The 19,224-nt window shown below is 30.3% G+C and overlaps 1 protein-coding gene and 1 non-coding gene across 2 annotated transcripts; both read left to right on the top strand.

Moving 5' to 3' along the window:
- Positions 1-2,998: 2,998 nt before the first annotated feature.
- On the top strand, positions 2,999-3,079 carry LOC120159634. The gene has a single exon (XR_005519372.1). It is a non-coding gene; the product is annotated as a small nucleolar RNA snoR35 (small nucleolar RNA).
- A 10,235-nt stretch (positions 3,080-13,314) lies between these two features.
- LOC120158487 (aldehyde dehydrogenase 22A1-like) lies at positions 13,315-18,856 on the top strand. Its single transcript, XM_039169311.1, is given in 16 exon segments — positions 13,315-13,486; positions 13,489-13,539; positions 13,645-13,688; positions 14,466-14,570; positions 14,798-14,925; positions 15,114-15,236; positions 15,615-15,768; positions 15,902-15,977; positions 15,980-16,004; positions 16,087-16,165; positions 16,435-16,530; positions 16,649-16,786; positions 17,642-17,857; positions 17,993-18,184; positions 18,267-18,410; positions 18,678-18,856. Coding segments are annotated over 16 exon segments (1,782 nt in total). The 5' UTR covers positions 13,315-13,428; the 3' UTR covers positions 18,831-18,856.
- Positions 18,857-19,224: the final 368 nt, after the last annotated feature.

Genomic DNA, 19,224 nt, shown 5'->3' on the forward strand with positions numbered 1-19,224 from the left:
AAGGCATGATCAGATGTGAAGGTAGTGTGGATAGTACGCGTAACCCAACCAAGGTTGAGCTTAAATTTCAGCTTATTCTCACATCCAAATTTAGAACCATTCTTTAAATTTTGCTCTTCACTTCCACTACAACTTATGGTTGGGTTTGGTGATGACATTAAAATGTAATTATGAATAAACAGCTGCGGAGTCACGCGCCGACGGCGTGAAACGCCACTCCTCTAGCTACGGCTAACTCCGACCCACCAATGCTTTCCATAATGGCCACGGAATCCAACTCTTTAAACACCAAATGACAAAAGTAAGCTAAAAACAGACAAGTGGAAAAAATTTAGAAAGCAATGGAAACCACAAAAGAAATTCAATCATAATATTTGCAATAAATGAAAAAAGAATGTAGAAATTTCAGCAGATTTCTAAATCTCACACTTATTTACTCATCTTTGATCCTTTATAAGTCTAAATTTCTCAAAGACTGCATTTTTCACCCTAAAAACTACAACTTGGAGCTTAACAAAAGATTATATTTCCCAAGAAACTAGCTTCAAAGTTCACACATTTGAAGATCAAAGCTGACTACAAGATTTTCCTACTAAACAAACAAAGGGTAAGAAAAAGCAACAAAAAAATGAAGAAAAATAATAAAGAATAAATGCAAACACTTGTCCAATTACAAGGACTGAAAAAACCGGAGGGTTTTGCTCTTCCAGAAATGGCTTTGGTAAAGGATACTGCGAGTATGAATTTTCCTTCTTATTTTTCCTCTCCATTTTAATTTTCAATTTCTTTATTTTTGTCTACTAAACTTACAAAGCTGTAAAATTATCAGTAGGAATAAAAAATTATTAAGGAATAAGATTATTTGAAATGTTAAATTACTGTATTTGATTGATTTGGCAGGAATGTAAGATTACAAGGTTTGGTTAAAGAAATAAAAGATTACATGAATAAAAAATTACAGGAATATATATTTTACCAAATTATCTTTGTTCTATATTTTTTAACAAATAAAATTCTAAATATTTAAATAAAAATTATTTATATAAAAATTCTATTTATTGATAATATATTACTTGAGTATTTAAATATATCATGTATTATTTTAATTTTAATTAATATTAAAATTTACATAATTAATGTAAAAATATATTAAAATTTTACATCAACATTTAACAAAATGTTTACCTTGTGAAAATTCTTCATAAATATTCATAATAATAAAAAGTTGTAATTTATTTTTGTTATTTAAGATATAATATTTATTATATCTTATATATACAATAATTTATTTATTTATCTTTTATATTTATACTTAATTCTGCATACTTTATCATTATTATTTATCTCATGAATTTATATTACATAAAACTAACGTAAATCACTTGTCGAGGAATCAAGCCTCTCGTAAAAGCGTTCCACTGCTTCAACATTGAACCAGTTCTTTTTCATCAACAATGTAAAATGGGCAATTAGTACTTATAATCCACATTTGAAAAAATATGCTTCATAAATGAAACGAGATTCATACAAAGAGTTCATAGATGCTGATCTACACTCATCTAAGCTAATCGATCACATAAAAAGGCTCATAAAAAATGTCATTTCTAAAGTTAATGAAAATCACATGTCGGAGAATCGAGACTCTCACAAAAGCGTTCCACTTCTTCAACACTGAATCAGTCATTTTTCATCTGCAAAGTAAAATAGACAATTCGTACCTCAACATCATACTTATAATCCACAATCGAAAAAATACACTTTTTAAACTAAATAAAGAATATACAAAGTAAGGGTAGCCTTCAATGCTAAAGTTCTCCGGGGCGCTTTCGATAAATGATTTTATGAAATAGAGAATAAAGTTCCCACATTCTTTACCATTTCTTTGTTGTGGCACCTGAAAATATCAAGGGTCTATGATTGCAGTTCATATTTTCAATGAAAAGTTACATATTTGATGCATAATTCTTCCAAATATAGCTTCATAATCACACACATCATTTGTTTTCAATATTTTCAAAACAAAAATCAAATAATAAAAAAGAACCAACCAAACAGGTCTCTGACTGATAAATCAATGAACAACATAAACAAATGAAAGGAAAGGGGGGCGGGGGAGAATAGAAGAAGTAAATAATGGAATACCAGGATGCGAAGAACCAATTTCGATCGGTATTGAAGCATCATCACCATTTTTTTTTCCCATCGACCGATTTCTCTACCAAACACAACCGAAAAAAGAATGCAATCTTTTAAAAACAGAGCCAGTGAGACTCTCATTTAACTATAAACACAGCCAAGCAAAAATCTACAAGTAAAGGCTTTTAAAAATCACATTGGTAACACACAGCCAAGCAGAAATCTACAAGTAGGAGGCTATCACATTGATTGGCATCTCCAATTTAACTCGTTGTTAAGGTAAGCCTTAGCTCCAAACAATTAAACTGTCTAGAGTCATTTCAAGCAGAAAATCCATTGTTTGCTATTAAATCCAGGTTTCCTACACACTACCTCCCCTATTTTTTACTCCTGAATGTCCGTGGGAGCTGCCATGAGATAACTGTAAAATGGCATTCATAAGAAAATGAAGTACATGTTACAAGAATGTAAGATTCTATTCCTTCCTATTGATTTTCATTTTTTATTTGTTTTTGTCCCAAAGACATGCATGAAGGGTGAAGGAAACATAAATAAATTCTGTTGCAACAATCATAGGAAGTTAAATCACAGTATGATGGGAATATTATAGGCACCTGAGAAAGAGAAACAAAAAGATTATTTGATGCAAATCTTCCACCAGAAAAGCTTTCAGTAGGTTGTTGAACCCCAACAGTTGGAACATTACTTAATGTTGAGTTTCTTGATGTGAGTGTACCAGGCATGTTGGGAACATTAAAGCTACCATGAATATTATGCAAGCCCTGAATATTGCCTGCAAAACAAACAATAGCATGAGTTTCGAAGAACTTAGTTGTGTGGAAATCCAGTAAAATATACCCACCAGCATGATGGAAAACAAGAGAGGTTGTACCAGACTGACCAGAGAAAGATATTGCAAAAGAACGTCCACTACTGTCTGGAAGATTTGTTGCTGATCCGTTGATAGAAGACTGCAACCAGATACACATTATAATTTCCAGTTGATAGAAGACAGACATGTAATGCAACCAGATACCAAATTTGATTTTAAATTTCGATTAAAAATACAGTAGACGATAAATGGAATAATATTTCCAAACATTCCATCATTAATGATCTGTAATTACTAATATTTTGAACCAATTAACATTTAGCGGAGCATCATTGACCTATAATCAATACATTTCTACTCTAAGTTCCTAAAACCAGTACGCCATAACGTACTGATATGGGGAAGCACATACACATATGCGCAAAAATAAAGATAACATAATCCAATATGTTGCTACTACAAACCACGAAAATATAGATCAAGTTATTATCTGTTAAAACAACTAAATGGACCTACATAAGTTACACATTTCATTTAGACAAACTAAAAAAGGGAAGTTCGTAAACAAGATTGATGTTTTAAAAATATTGCTCCAAATAAACTGTTCTCCGTAAACAATGTAGCATGTCTTACTATTTATGAAGTTTTAAAAGCGGGGAAAACCATAATAAATTAATTCAAAAACTTTGGGCCTTGAAACCATTTCAAAGTATTCAAATTAAGGAAATTTTGCAAAGTAAGAAAAGACTACAATCCCTTGACAAATCATCCAAATAACATCAATAAAACAAAACCAAATTCGCATCAGCCATGATAATGCAAAAGTTTTTAGGCCAAAAGACGAGAGCAAAAGAAAAACAGAAATAGTCAGTGTAATTGATTCAGTATCATCTTAAACAAACTAATCTTCTGTATTTCATTAAAGAGGAAATGTGGAGAAAGGGAAAGACAACTACATATATGATATTCTCTGTGGAGCTATAAATTTCGTTTCCAACAACTAAGTTTTCAATAATTATAAAAGAAATGAATGGAAAAATGCACTACTATTCAGGTCATATCAGTTGAGCTAATCGATCGTCTCTCCACGTTCTCCACGGTTTCTCAGTAATCAAACAGAAAAATCAAACATAGAGTTCACTATCCTACTAAAATCGTTAAAACAACATTTAAGAAAAATCATAAGATCGAATTTCAGCCAAAAAAAACTTAGTGTGATTGGAGAACGAACTCAGACAAGTAAAGATCGAAACCCAGGAAATAGTGAAAAGAAAAATTACGTGCTTGAAACCCTGAAAAAATTAAACAAATAAAACACTATAAAGAAAGGGAGAGGAGAAGAAATATTACTAGGAGAACGATGAATTTTTCGCAGAGGGAGGCAAGCTCTCACGGGGAGAAGAAGACATTACAGAGATAAACAGGAATAAAAGAATACCTAATGGATATGTGGGAATAACATTCCAGGAATAAATACACTTGGAAAAGAAATATTACCCTCCTTTGGAAAGAATTCCAACCAAACATAGTATTCTTAGTCAGAAAAAAAATATACCTACCAAGAATCCTAAAATACTTGATTCAAACGGGCTCTAACTGTCACTAAAATTTTAATACATTTTTTACTTTGGTTATTATAATTGAAAAACTTCTATTAAAATTATTATTGCTGAGGAAAATTTTCATTTTCGATCACCGAGTCAACATGTCATTAACTAAAGCTGATTTGATGTGACATGTTTATATGTCATTTTTTTAATAAATAAATATCATCCAATAAGTTATATACACATTTTATCATCTTATTAATAAGAAAATGAGAGAAATAAGAATATTTTAGGTGAGATTCGAACTTACAAAGGTCTAAGATTTAACCACTAAACTAAGTTAAAAGCTTGAGGTATTTTTATAAAAATATAATAAACTATAAAATTAGAAAAAAATACTAAATTTTATAAAAATAAATATACAAATTATTAGAAATCTATTACTTTTTACCATTAATTGGTTCAATTCAACAAAAAAATTAAAAATTTAAAAAATATATATTTAACGACTGAAATTTTTTTTTTTTAAAAAGCTTAAAGGCAAAAATATCATAAGGCAAAAAATAAGTTGCTATAAATTTGCAAAGCTTATTTCATAAAACATTAGTTCTTTATATATATATAAAGTTAACAAATTATGAAGTGAGATTGTTTTGATGAAATATGTAAACCTTTTAAGCTTGCCGAGGCCTCTATTTCCTACAATCATCAATCATGCAGATGAGAGGGATACCATCAATGGCCTCACATAACTTCTCACGTGGATCACCCCAATATACTTTCATCAGAACATCAATCTGAGAATCATACCCAATTTTCAGAAGAAAAAAAATATGTTAAATTATTTAACTATAAATTTGATAATAATTATACCATTCAATTAAAATATTACTACAAATAAATCATTTTATCATTGAATACAGGATAGAATAATAATTTTAATCTTTAAAAATTTTATAATTTATAAAATTGATCTTGATTCGAAATAATTCAATAAATTTAATTTTTTATATTTAAAAATTCAATCATTTTAATCTTTATTCTTCTCTTAAATTACTTGTTTTTCCATAGAAATATTATATTACTTTTAAAGTATAATAACAATTTAACATTAATTTGTTGTTGATTTACGATATAATACAATAATCTAACTACTGTTTTGATCTGATGAGCTCATCTTATTTGAAAATATCACAAATAAAGACTAAAAGATTGTTTGTTTGCCTCTTAATGGAACCATTCAACACTGAATGCTGAACCGTTCAGCATTCAGCGCGTTTGTTTCGCATCTCTGAATGATTCAGTGATGACTGATTCAACAAAATAGTGCTAAATGATTCAGCACAAAAGTACATTTTGAATTATTCAGAGCCATTATCAAACAGCATGTCACATTCAGAGCTAATCCATACAGAGCCTCTGAATCATTAAGCATTTGAATCATTCAGTATTTGAATCATTCAGCGCTTAATCAGTTTGAAGTAAACAAACAACCCCCTAAATTGATAGGATTTTTAAATATGAACTGCTAAAATTATTAAATTACTTTATATTAAGACAATATCGATAGAATATATAAATTTTGAGGATTAAAAATATAATTCTATAAAATTACACTAAATATATATTTATTTTTAATAAAGAATTATTAATTTATAATAATATTTTAAACAATATATTCGTTCTTTTTTTTAAAAAATATGTTTTTATTACTAAACTCATAATAGAAATTGATGAAAGATTTTGGGTGAAGAAATGTTACTTCTTTTTGCTGAGCAAGGCCGCTAACGAAGTCTACGATTTCAGGGTCATGCTTGACTCCGTACTTCTTCATGATAGCAGGATCGGACAGCTCCATCAAAGGGATAAAAGCTTCAATAAATTAATCAACAACTAATCAAGAATAAATACGAGAGCACAATTAACAACTACCATTATATATACATATGACAAATTCGATGAAATAATGATTTGGGAAAAAATTATTCAAGGTTGGAAAAATTATTTTCTAAATTAAGGTGAGATGAATTATTAACGTGAAAAAATGATTGAATCATTTGACATTTTAGAAAGACATTCGAAAAATAAGATTTTTTTAAATTAATCTTAACATAATAAAAACCCAAGAGACGTCTAAAGACCAGGTCATCTTTTCCTATACATTATTTATTCCACTTTAATTTATTTTAGTCATTTTTTTCTACCATCACATTATCTAAGGAATTTTAAAACACCCCATATATATATATATATATTAGATTACAACTTTTAATTATAACTCGAATTGAAAAATTCAATTTTAATTCAAAAGTAATTTTATTTGATTATACGAAATAATAATTTATTAATCTAAATTTAACTAATTTAGAATTGATCGTAATTTAATAATTTAAAAAAGCATGAATTCAATATAATAATTTGTATTTGAATCTTGAAATAACAAAAAGTTAAAAAAGGTAAACAATCTAAATCGTCATTCAACTTTTAGTACACTGTTATTTTGGTCATTTAAAAATTATTTTCAATTTAATCACTCAAATTTCAAGACTTTTGCATCTTGATCATCCGAACAATAAATTCCGAACAATAGACAATATTTTAATTATCCAACTATAGTGTTTTTGGTTATATATTAAATTATTGGTCATAAATTTAGAATTAATTTATTATTTATATCTTAGTACTAATTTTTTTATCTTAATTCCATTGTTTTTTTCTTATTATTTCTCGACAGCTGTTCTTCTTTAAACTACAAGGAAAAAATAGTTCTTATTGTGAAATAAAAATACTTAATATATATTAAATTATATTTTAACAATATTTGATTCTTATTTTTTATCTACACTTTTTATTATTTTTTTACTTTAAACTGCAAAAAATATTGTATTGGTTAATAAAAATAATTAATATATACTGTATTTTAATAATAGTTATATTCTCCTTCATTTTTTAAACTACAAGCAAAAGGTAATTGTTTAATAAAAATAAAATATACACATACTAAATTAAAATGATATATGTTAATAATACAAATTTAAGTCTTAAATTGAAATAACAAAAAAGGTAAAAAGTTAAATTATCTAAATGGTGGTTCAAGTTTTAGTACGTTAACGTTTTGGTCATTTAAAAGAATCTTTTAATTTAATCACTCAATTTTAAGGCATTAATATTTTGGTCTTCAAAACATTAGATCCCTAACAGTGGTTAATTTTTTCATACAGCTATTAATTTTTCTGTTAAAGATTAAATTCTTGGTGACAAATTTAAACTAAATACATTAGTAATAATTTTACCATAATTCCATCCTTTTTTCTTTATTTTTTGACTTGTTTCCATTCTTTAAACTATAAGAAAAAACAAATAATTCTTATTGTCTAATGAAACGACTTAATATATATTATATTATATTATATTATATTATATTTTAACAATAATTTGATTCTTGTTCTTTATCTATATTTTCTAATATTTTTCTTTAACTATAAGAAAAATAAATTGTATTGGTTAAGAAAAATAATTAATATATATTATATTTTAATAATTATTATATTCTCCTTCTTCTACTACTCGTTTTTTTAAACTACATGCAAAAAAAATAATTGTCTAATAATTTTTTTTAAAAGTATATAAATTTTCTTTTTATTAGTTTATAACTAAATAGAAAGGAAAATTGAATAATACAAATACTCGATTCATATGATTTTGAATTTTCATGGATTCAGTTTTGATGATTTAGATTTTGAGTTTTATTTTAGAATATTTGTTACTTTATTTAAATACGAAATAGGATAAAAATGTGAGAAATATAAACTTCACTTTAAAATCATTATTATTGTTTGGATTTGATCTATGACTTAAATTTTGGAAACTAATACTAATATGTTATATATTTATTAAGGAATTTAATGGTTTGGTTGCTAAAATATTGAAAGAGAAAATTATTTGGGTGGTCAAAATGTCAGCAGCCTGAAAATTGAGTAATTGAAACATTAACCATTTTTAGCACTTCAAAATTTAAGTGACAAAATTGGAAGAAATTTTTGGGTGACCAAAACGTTAACAACTTAAAAATTGGGTCATCATTTAGATAATATACCAAAAGAAAAAAAAAGGAGAGGGAGAGATGATATACGTGAACCGGTTACTTCCCAGAGTTGCATCTCGCCCCTCTCATAGTGCGCTCAGTGGCGGATGCACTGCCCCATATGAGTAAAGTGTATCCTATTATTTTGAATTTGTAATTAAATTTAGATTAATGTGTAAAAAAAAGAAAAAATTATAATTTTTACATATTTATTATTATTTAAAAAAAAATAGACTTCTATTATTAAGTTTCTAAATCCGTCACTAAATACGTGTAGGCCGAATGATAATAAGGATAAGATGACCGGACAACGTTTTTCATTGGCCATTTCAACGCATTCTTGCTACTCGGTGAGAAATCCATAGCCACCCCTACTCTCCGTTCAGCCGCCGCCATTTCTCTCTCTCTCTCTCTCTTCTCAACGAAGATATATTCGCTAAGAAGTTTTTTGGAATTTTTGTGTATTTTCTTCTTCTTATGGATTGATCTGTGTTACTTCATGCTGAGAAAATCTCAGTTTGTTTTTCCGACTTCAAGAATGGAAAACAGCCAGATAAATAGGGAATCCACGAAGATGGAAAACGAAAGGAGCGTGAGTTTAGTGAAAGAATAGGGACGATATCTGGAAAAAGTCTTGTTCAAGCGTGGAGTATACGGTTTGTGGTTGGTCTATGGTGTTCCGATCTTTTTGAAACCGCTTGATGGAGAACCGGAAGGATTTTGATTTAGATCAAACGGTGACTATTGTGCATGTTCGATAATGGTTATTATATTCGTTGGGTAAACTACCTATTTAGTCACCTACTTATTCTGGTATTTCCTTTTTAGTCACCTAATTATTTATTTTTTCAAAATTATACCTAACGTTAAATTTTTCTATTTTGATCACCCATAATTAGGTTATTCATTGTATCAATTCGATCATAATTTCATCATTTCAGTTCGATCAATAATTAAATCTAATTATATGTGATCAAACTAAAAAATGAACTGTAACATTTAGTATGGTTTTGAAAACAAATAGTTGAATGATCAAAACAGAAATGCAAGAATAGGTGAATGATTAAAGAGATAAATTACCATATATTTTTGTCATTTCCGAATGAACATTATACATCTTTTTTAAAAATTCACGGAATATTAAAAGAATAAAAAACTTCAAATAATTTAATAGAATTAATGGGTAAACTACACGGGAGACCACCAAACTATAGTCATTAATCAATCTTACCATCGAACTATTTTTGTCTCAATTCGACCACCAAACTTTTTAATTGATTCAATCAGACCATCGCACCGTTAATTTTAACAGACTTGGTGACGTGTCTGTTAATAATATTGGCATAATTATATATTTGATCCTTAATATTTACATATTCTATCAATTTAGTCACTATTTTAATTCAATTAAATAAATATAACTATCCAATTAAAACATGACACGTGTCAATACATGATTGAAAGATTTATTTATGAATTTTAAATATGAGCCCAAGGAGAATTAAACCTATGTATGTGGAAGAGAGTAACCAAGCGCCCAAACCGTTGGGCCAAAGCTTTCCAATGGTTTTAACTTACAACAATTTTTATTTAACTTGTAAAAGTTTGTTAATGATAAAAAAATTAAACAAATTATTTGTTTAAATAAATTATTTTTTCTTTAACCGTTAATTGAACCGAAATTTATTTGAAAATTATTAACCGAACCAAATTAACCGTTAATCGGTTAATAATTTTCAAATTAACCAAATATATTTGAAAATTATTAACCGAACCGAAATTATTTGACCGTTAATCGAACCGAAATTAATTTAAAAATTATTAATCAAACCAAATTAACCGAATTTTTTTCTTTAACATTAATCGAACCGAAATTATTTGACCTTTAATCGAACCGAAATTTATTTGAAAATTATTAACCGAACCAAATTAACCGTTAATCGATTAATAATTTTCAAATAAACCAAATTAACCAAATTTATTTGAAAATTATTAACCGAACCGAAATTATTTAACCGTTAATCGAACCAAAATTATTTGACCGTTAATCGAACCGAAATTTATTTGAAAATTATTAAGTGAACCAAATTAACTGAATTTTTTTCTTTAACATTAATTAAACCGAAATTATTTGAAAATTATTAAACGAATTTTTTTCTTTAACCATTAATCGAACCAAAATTATTTGACCGTTAATCAAACCCAAATTTATTTGAAAATTATTAACCGAATTAACTGAATAAAATAAATTATTTTTATTTATCCGTTAATCGAACCGAAATTTATTTGAAAATTATTAACCGAACCAAATCAACCAAGTTTTTTCTTTAACCATTAATCGAACTGAAATTATTTGACCGTTAATCGAATCGAAATTTATTTGAAAATTATTAACCGAATTAATCGAATAAAATAAATTATTTTTACCTTAACCGTTAATCGAACCGAAATTTATTTGAAAATTATTAACCGAATCAAATTAACCAATTTTTTTTCTTTAACCATTAATCGAACTGAAATTATTTGACCGTTAATCGAATTGAAATTTATTTAAAAATTATTAACCGAATCAATTTAACCAATTTTTTCTTTAACATTAATCGAACCGAAATTTATTTTAAAATTATTAACCGATTAACGGTTAATTTGGTTTGGTTAATAATTTTCAAATAAATTTCGGTTCGATTAACGGTTAAAGAAAAATAATTTATTTAAACAAATAATTTGTTTAACTTTTTTTTAATTAATAAACTTTTACAAGTTAAATAGAAATTGTTATAAGTTAGAATCACTGGGGAGCTTTGGCCCAACAGTTTGGGCGCTTGGTTACTCTCCCCCACAGACGCATGTTTGATTCTCTCTAGGCGCATATTTATTTTTCAATTTTCCAATTCAATCGGGTGGTGACATGTGTCACCACATGATTGGTTAAAAATTAGTTAATTAAATAATTTAAAATTTATAAATAAATCTTCTAATCATGTATTGATACGTGTCATGTTTTAATTGGATAGTTAAAATTATTTAATTGAATTAAAATAGTGACTAAATTGATAGAATACATAAATATTAAGGATCAAATATATAATTATGCCAATTTTATTAACGGACACGTCACCAAGTCTATTAAAATTAACGGTGCGGTGGTCTGATTGAATCAATTAAAAAGTTTGGTAGTCGAATTTAAACAAAAAATAGTTTGGTGACAAAATTAATTAATGACCATAATTTGGTGTCCGTGTAGTTTATCCAGAATTAATTGATCAAAACTAATATCAGAACTGAGAATACATAATTTGAAATGTAGAAGGATTATAACACATTAACCTTGTATAAAACTTGATCCATTTCAAGACCGCAACATCAGTCGATCGGTCAATGGAACCCATCCCTCGACGTCGATCCTTCTCAAAGATCGCAGCATCAACCCAACAACACCAAGATACATCAACAGCAGGTACCTGGGGCTGTTGAACGCAATGAGCAGCGTGAACCGCCTAAACTTGCGACTGAGCAGCGTGCCATTCCTGATGAAACTGCAATGCAGCTGGCAGCAGCACCTCGAAGCAACAGCCCGATTACTCCACATTAACTCGTTTCGAGTCCACCATAGTCGCCAGAAAATTCCTCAACTACTACCTTTGAGTCCCGTTCTGCTAATGCCTTAAAACAGTTAACAAAAGATCCATTATGAAGCACAACAACATGGTTCCATATCCTCCAGCAATCCATTGCATACGAACGGTGCAAAACAGCACGGGAAGCATCCTCGAGAGCAGAGCAAAGAGAACAATCTTCAACAATATCAATACCCAGTAGCCCTCAATCGATCTTTTGTCGGTAAAATATTGCGCAAAGCACGACACGAAAACTCTTTTACCTTCGGTGGTACTCCAACTTCCATAGACAATTCCAATTAACCAAGTTGGGATCAAACAAATGTTCGCCATACAAACGTCAGCAACATGGTTCCCTGATTTTACCTTATAGGCTCGTCTACGATCAAAGTGTCGAATAAGCTTGCCATGTGCATGTCTAGACGTGATTGAGATTGTAAAAATTGCAACTTCCATTTCAACAAACAATTACTCTAACCGTAGCATGTTTCACGTATAATAAATATCGATCCAAATTTTTTAAGGCTACAAGTGAGTTTATATATATATATTAAATCCATTTACACCTAACATAAATTTTTTAATTTTATATTTTCAAGATTGGTGATGTGTGGAATAAATATGAGAATATCTTTTTTTTATTATTCAGTAAATATCTTTTCATTTCTTATTTTAATATTAAACGTCTATTTTTTATCATCTAATTATCTTGAAAATGTATAAAAATAAAATTTTAAATGATACATACAAATCATATCTCAAATATATATATATATATATATATATATATATAGGTCAGATTAAATATAATTTTTATTACAAAAATTAGATCAAATGAATAACTTTTAAACTCGAATTAAATAGTAACAGGTGGAGAAATGCAATATTAAGATCTCAGTTGGAAAAAAAATGCTCTTTCTGAAACCTGACCAACATACATCTTAATTCTAAACCTCTAAAAAAATTCAAATTACAATAATTGCCATTGCTTATTCACTGAAAAAGGATAGCGATTGTCCCAAAACAGAATCTAATTTTTTTCCCTTTTAAATCAAAAACATTTTCGCTCTTTCATTTATAAAAAAAAAAAATCTTAATTCACTACATATCCGAGAATAACAGAAAGAAATTGCTCACCTTTTATAGTTTACTTAGAGAGCAGTTCTTCAGTCATCTTCAAGATCAAAAGTTTACCCTCTCTGGAGATCGAAAATGATGGCGTTTTGGTGGCCGATCATCGTTCTCGCCTTTGCTTATGCGATCTGTCGTTTCTTATGCTCATTCCCCCAAATGTTCCATCCATTGATGTCGATGCCTCCGACGGTACGTATACGGATACTGAGAATACGTATAAATTGTTCTCTTTGCTTGCAAGTATTCTTTTACTTGCCGCAGCTAATAATTTTTTCTTTTATTTTTTTAATATAGTGTTGGATGACGGGAACCAAACTCAGGAAAACAGCTTTATTTACGTGAGTATTTCTTTGTTGCTTATATTATTTTTGATTAATTTCCAATTTGTTTTCCCTTTTTTTAAAGTAATTTACTCAATTCGAACTTTAAAGATTGTGTTTGTTCTGTGGAATTTTGTTTTTATTACTTAAACGAGCTTAATGATTGTCGAATTAATGTATTAGCTTAGCGAGCTATTACAATGTGGTTCATATTCAAACCTATTTCCTAGTTAAATCTTAAATCAGAGTATTTTTTTTAATTACTTTCTTTTAGTGGACTGAAATGAATCTAAGATAAATCCGATTGGAATTGATTTCGTAATCGAGTGTAACTTTTGCATGTAAAATTAGAATATGAGTTTTTCATACGATAATTCCTTAGTTCCTTTTTATTTTTAAATGAAATAAATGATTATCAATTTAATGAAATAACTTAAACAACTATTACAATGTGGTTGAAATTCAAGCTCTCTTTTTTCTATTAAATCTTAAATTGGAATATGTTCCTGTTCTTTTTAAATAAAATACTTCCGGACTTCCTGTTACTGGAATGAAATGAATCTAAGGTAAACCCGATTGAAATTGATTTGTTAATTGAAAGTAAATTTTGCATGTAAACTTAGAATATAAACTGTGTATGATAAATTTGTAGTTGAGCTTTATGAATCTACCGATGTGTTTGATTGTGTACTTTTTACTGATTGCCTTTTACTTTTGGGAGAGGGAAAAAAAAGAGTTATAAGCAAAAGAGTGTAGCTTTTGGTTATTTGAATCTCATGTGGAAATGCTGTGCAGATACCGCCGAGGGGAAGAACACAACAATCAGACAGAAAAGTTCAATGCTATGAGCCAGCTACTATGAAGTACTTAGGCTATTTCCCAGCATTAACACCTGCCGAGGTTAGTGGTGTTCTGCTAAATTTACTAGAATTACTAATGAAAGAGTATTTAAATGTTCATTGCTAGACACTAAATGGTTCACATTGTTATTTTTTTGCCGAAGCTTCTGGCTGGGTGTGTGTACATACATGTAGACCACAGATCACTTCAGTGTTTGCTTGTTTGTGTGAATGGATGTATAATGTTTCTACTGCTCATTGTAATAACTGTCTCTATGGTATGCTTAGGTCAAGGAGCGTGTGGCACAAGCCCGGAAAGCACAGAAGATTTGGGCAAGAAGTAGTTTCAAGCAAAGGCGACAGTTTTTGCGGATTCTTTTAAAATATATTCTTAAACACCAAGAGCTTATATGCGAGTAAGGATTATCTTCTTTATATGGAGAGTGATTTTCTTTTTCTTTTCTCATTTGCTCTTTTTCTCACATTAAAAACTTTATATTCTGCAATTTTCTTTTATGTATTTTCTATTTTCTGTATGCCAGAAAAGTTAAATGTGTTACTTGAATGCCTTTATGTGACCTATTGTTCTATTTTCTTGCTTAAGAGTCTCTTCACGTGATACTGGGAAAACAATGGTCGATGCCTCTTTAGGAGAGATCATGACTACATGTGAGAAGATAACCTGGCTTCTTTCAGAGGGTGAAAAGTGGCTCAAGCCTGAATACCGGTAGTTCCTGGTTTTGAATTTTATTTCTCCTTTCTAGATATTCTTGACTGTATCCAGGCAAGAGATTATCCATAATTGCATGCATCTTACTTATTATCAGTGAATTTGTAGACTCCACTGACCTTTATTTGCTTGTGGAAATCAAGCAGTTACTTGTTGCATGCGTTTGCTTTGTTGTGCCATCAACGTTCTGTCTGCAAACTTTGTGTCATAATCATTGAAAATGAATGCTTTTATTCTACAGTAGCATTATTTTCAATTCTTATTTTTTAAAAAATTAGCTTTTAAGTGGCTTACTATTATTTTGGAATTGGTTACCAGTGTTTGCTATCACTAAACTCTGTGTTACTATGTCAATATTCATTTGAACTTGTGCAGATCTTCTGGAAGATCAATGCTTCACAAGATATCCAAAGTGGAATTTCACCCGCTTGGGGTAATTGGGGCTATTGTTTCATGGAATTACCCTTTTCATAATATTTTTAATCCAATGCTTGCAGCTGTGTTCTCAGGAAATGGTGTGGTAATTAAGGTACTTAATGATGGATCCTAATGCTTTAGTCTATTTTTATCCTTTATCTTTATTAGTCCAGAACTGCTCTCTTGTCTCACTTGAGTTGACAGTTATTTCTTTACACTTTATCACTATGTGATTGTAAGTGTAGGTTTCCGAGCATGCAAGCTTTTCTGGATGTTTCTACTTTCGGATAATCCAAGCAGCTCTTGCTGCTGTTGGAGCTCCTGAAATCTGGTTGAGGTAATTACAGGGTATGTATTTATCCCAATTATTCTGGACATACTATGCTCTTGGTTTCTATTCATCTAATTTTAATTGACTTCTCTTTCATAGCTTTGCTGAAACAGGAGAAGCGTTGGTATCTTCTGTTGACAAAATCATATTTGTTGGGTCACCAGGTGTAGGGAAGATGGTATGATCTCATGAATGGCTTTTCTGTATTAAATTTATTTATTTTCTCGATATTAATTACAAATTTGATTTCACCTTCCCATTATTCAGTTTGGATTTTATCATTGTCTGTTACGTGATCTTCAAGCATGTTATGATACTTTACAAGCATATTTTGAGAACTACTGTTCTTTAATACTAATAAACTACTTTACAAGCGTACTTTACCTTGATGGGACTTCTTTTATTGTTTTAAGTGCAAATGGATTAACATGTTTGCTTTTATTGCAGATAATGACAAAGGCTTCTGAGACCCTTATACCAGTTACACTTGAGCTTGGTGGGAAAGATGCTTTTATTGTGTGCGAAGACGTAGATATTCCACACGTAGGAACCTTTTCCACCTGTTTTGACAACTAATATGGTTTAACATATCTATATTTTGATTGAGAGCTGAAAGCACACTGATCAGTGCTGTTGAGAGTGACTATTTTCCATGATGTAGGTTGCGCAAGTTGCTGTTAGAGCCGCTCTTCAATCAAGTGGACAGAACTGTGCTGGTGCTGAGAGATTTTATGTTCACAGGGATATTTGTACTTCATTTGTCAATCAAGTGGCTAAGATTGTGAAGTCCATTTCAGCTGTAAGATGTCCCTTCAGATACATTCTCCGTAAAAGATGTGTGTCTGTTTGGCCCAGTAATAGTTTGTTCTCTACAATGTTACTTAAAATTTAAATCTAAATCAGTGTTGTCAAGGCATGTGCTACCTGCACCTTTCGCCTTAGCATTTTCAATAAAAGTTCCTCAATCGGTCAATCCTTTTTGGGTCAGGTTCATTTGGTCAGGCGCATGCTTAATGCGCCTTGGCATGCTTTTTTTGTAAGGCGATAGGCATAAAAAAAGCCCACCTGATTGAATTTTATCTTTAATTTCATTTATTTTTCACTTTCTTGTTTCATTTGATATACTTTTACTACTAAGAAAAGGATAATATCAAACTCTATAGTTCGTAATATTTGAGCATTTAACAACAAATATTGACAGTTAGGAAATCATGCATATCGTCCGATGAAATGGTTGCATGTTTTGTAGATAAACTAGACTCCACTTTAGAGTATATTGTATATCTTAAGCGCTATATATATACACATACATGTATGTTACAAAAACTCTCAGTCATTCATATTTCGGTTTACTTCACTCAGGGTAGCGCTTTTTTGCATGTTGTAAGGTTTTAAGCACATAGAGTGCCTCTTGCACCCTTGACAACATTGATCTAAATGTTTACCCACTATCTGTGGCCATTTGGTTGTTGCATAAGTCCGTGGCTGATAAACTAGAAACTGCATTGACAGCTTTCTGTTAGGTCTATAAATTGTGTGCTTACTTCTGGAGTTGCAAGTGGTACACTGATTGTTGAACTGCCATTATTTTATGAACTAACTCAGCCTTTTGTGAAATGAAATTAGATTTCTGATATTTGGATATCTTTTATAGGGCCCACCACTTGCTGCAAGATATGATATGGGTGACATATGCTTGCAAGAGCATTCTGAAAAGCTTCAACACCTTGTAGATGATGCTGTAGACAAAGGGGCTGAAATTGTGGCTCGTGGAAGTTTCGGCCATCTAGGTGAAGGTGCAGTTGATCAGTTTTTCCCTCCGACGGTGCTCATAAATGTAAACCACACGATGACGTTGATGCAAGAAGAGGTAAGCAAAGTGTTGCTATTTTTATTAGATTAGAAAACCAATGAATACTCCTCTGAAAAGGAAGGCCTGTGAACATGTGTATGTGTCTATGTGGGGAGTGTGTGCTAATTTGTTATAAACTCGAGTGGCATGCAGACTTTTGGACCAATCATGCCGATAATGAAATTCAGCACAGATGAAGAAGTTGTCAAGCTTGCAAATGATTCAAGATATGGGCTTGGCTGTTCTGTTTTTTGGGGCTGTCAAAGGCGTGCCAAGGAGATAGCTTCCCAAATACATTGTGGAGTTGCTGCAGTTAATGATTTTGCATCAAGTTACATGTGCCAGGTACTCTTCTTTTCCTTCTACTACCGTGTACAAGATAGCCACCTTTCATATTTGCTTGAGTGTCCATCAAATTTTCTTCCAGTCCCTGCCTTTTGGTGGCGTAAAAGATAGTGGGTTTGGGCGATTTGCCGGTGTTGAGGGATTAAGAGCTTGCTGTCTGGTGAAGTCAGTCGTTGAGGATAGATGGTGGCCTTATATAAAGACCAAGATACCAAAGACCATTCAGGTCAGCCTTGCATCCTTACTGCTTTCATTTGATGATTATTCTTTTAACATGTTGAGACTACGAACTTCTAGCTTGACTTGAGATTCGAGTCTTGAAATTTAACTTGAGCTTGATTTGAGATCATGATTGAACTGCTCAAACTCACTCGATTAGGCTCATTTAACCAGTAAAAGAAAAGATCGAATTCTTTTCGAGCGATTTGCTGGAACAAAGTGCTTTGTTTAGGAGACTAAGAATGTATATTTCTTTTTGTATGCCAAACACTAGTATCCAGTTGCTGAAAATGGGTTCGAGTTTCAAGAATCGCTGGTCGAGGCGCTTTACGGGTTGAACATTTGGGACCGACTACGAGCACTGGTGAATGTTCTGAAGATCATTTCGGAGCAAAATCCTGTTGCAAGTAGCAAGAGAAATGCTTGAGTTCCACACTCTAAATGAGTTCGTTCCTACTTTCTCGAGCATTTATATTTCGGTAATCTAATGGTGTCTTCATAACCTTTTTCTAAAGCCTTTAAATGTACTCTTTTTGGGGGGCAATATCTCTCCATCTGACCGTTACATAAGTTGCTCGTTCCAACAAACTCAATTGTTCAGGTTTTACTTTATTTCCTTGCATCAAATTTTCTTTACTCATAACAATTTCTAATTATTTTTTTGAGTATAATTATCGGTATTTGAGCTATTAGTTGATTAATGAATTTGCTCCGTTCAAAATATTAGGATTCAAACCTCGGACGTTATTTTAAGATCTAGCATCTCTTCATATTTAACAAACTTTTTTGTAATCTTCTTAGAATTCCCTGACGATGGGAGA

Source organism: Hibiscus syriacus, unplaced genomic scaffold, assembly GCF_006381635.1.
Source record: "Hibiscus syriacus cultivar Baekdansim isolate YM2019G1 unplaced genomic scaffold, ASM638163v2 tig00002841_pilon, whole genome shotgun sequence".
Classification (NCBI taxonomy): domain Eukaryota; kingdom Viridiplantae; phylum Streptophyta; class Magnoliopsida; order Malvales; family Malvaceae; genus Hibiscus; species Hibiscus syriacus.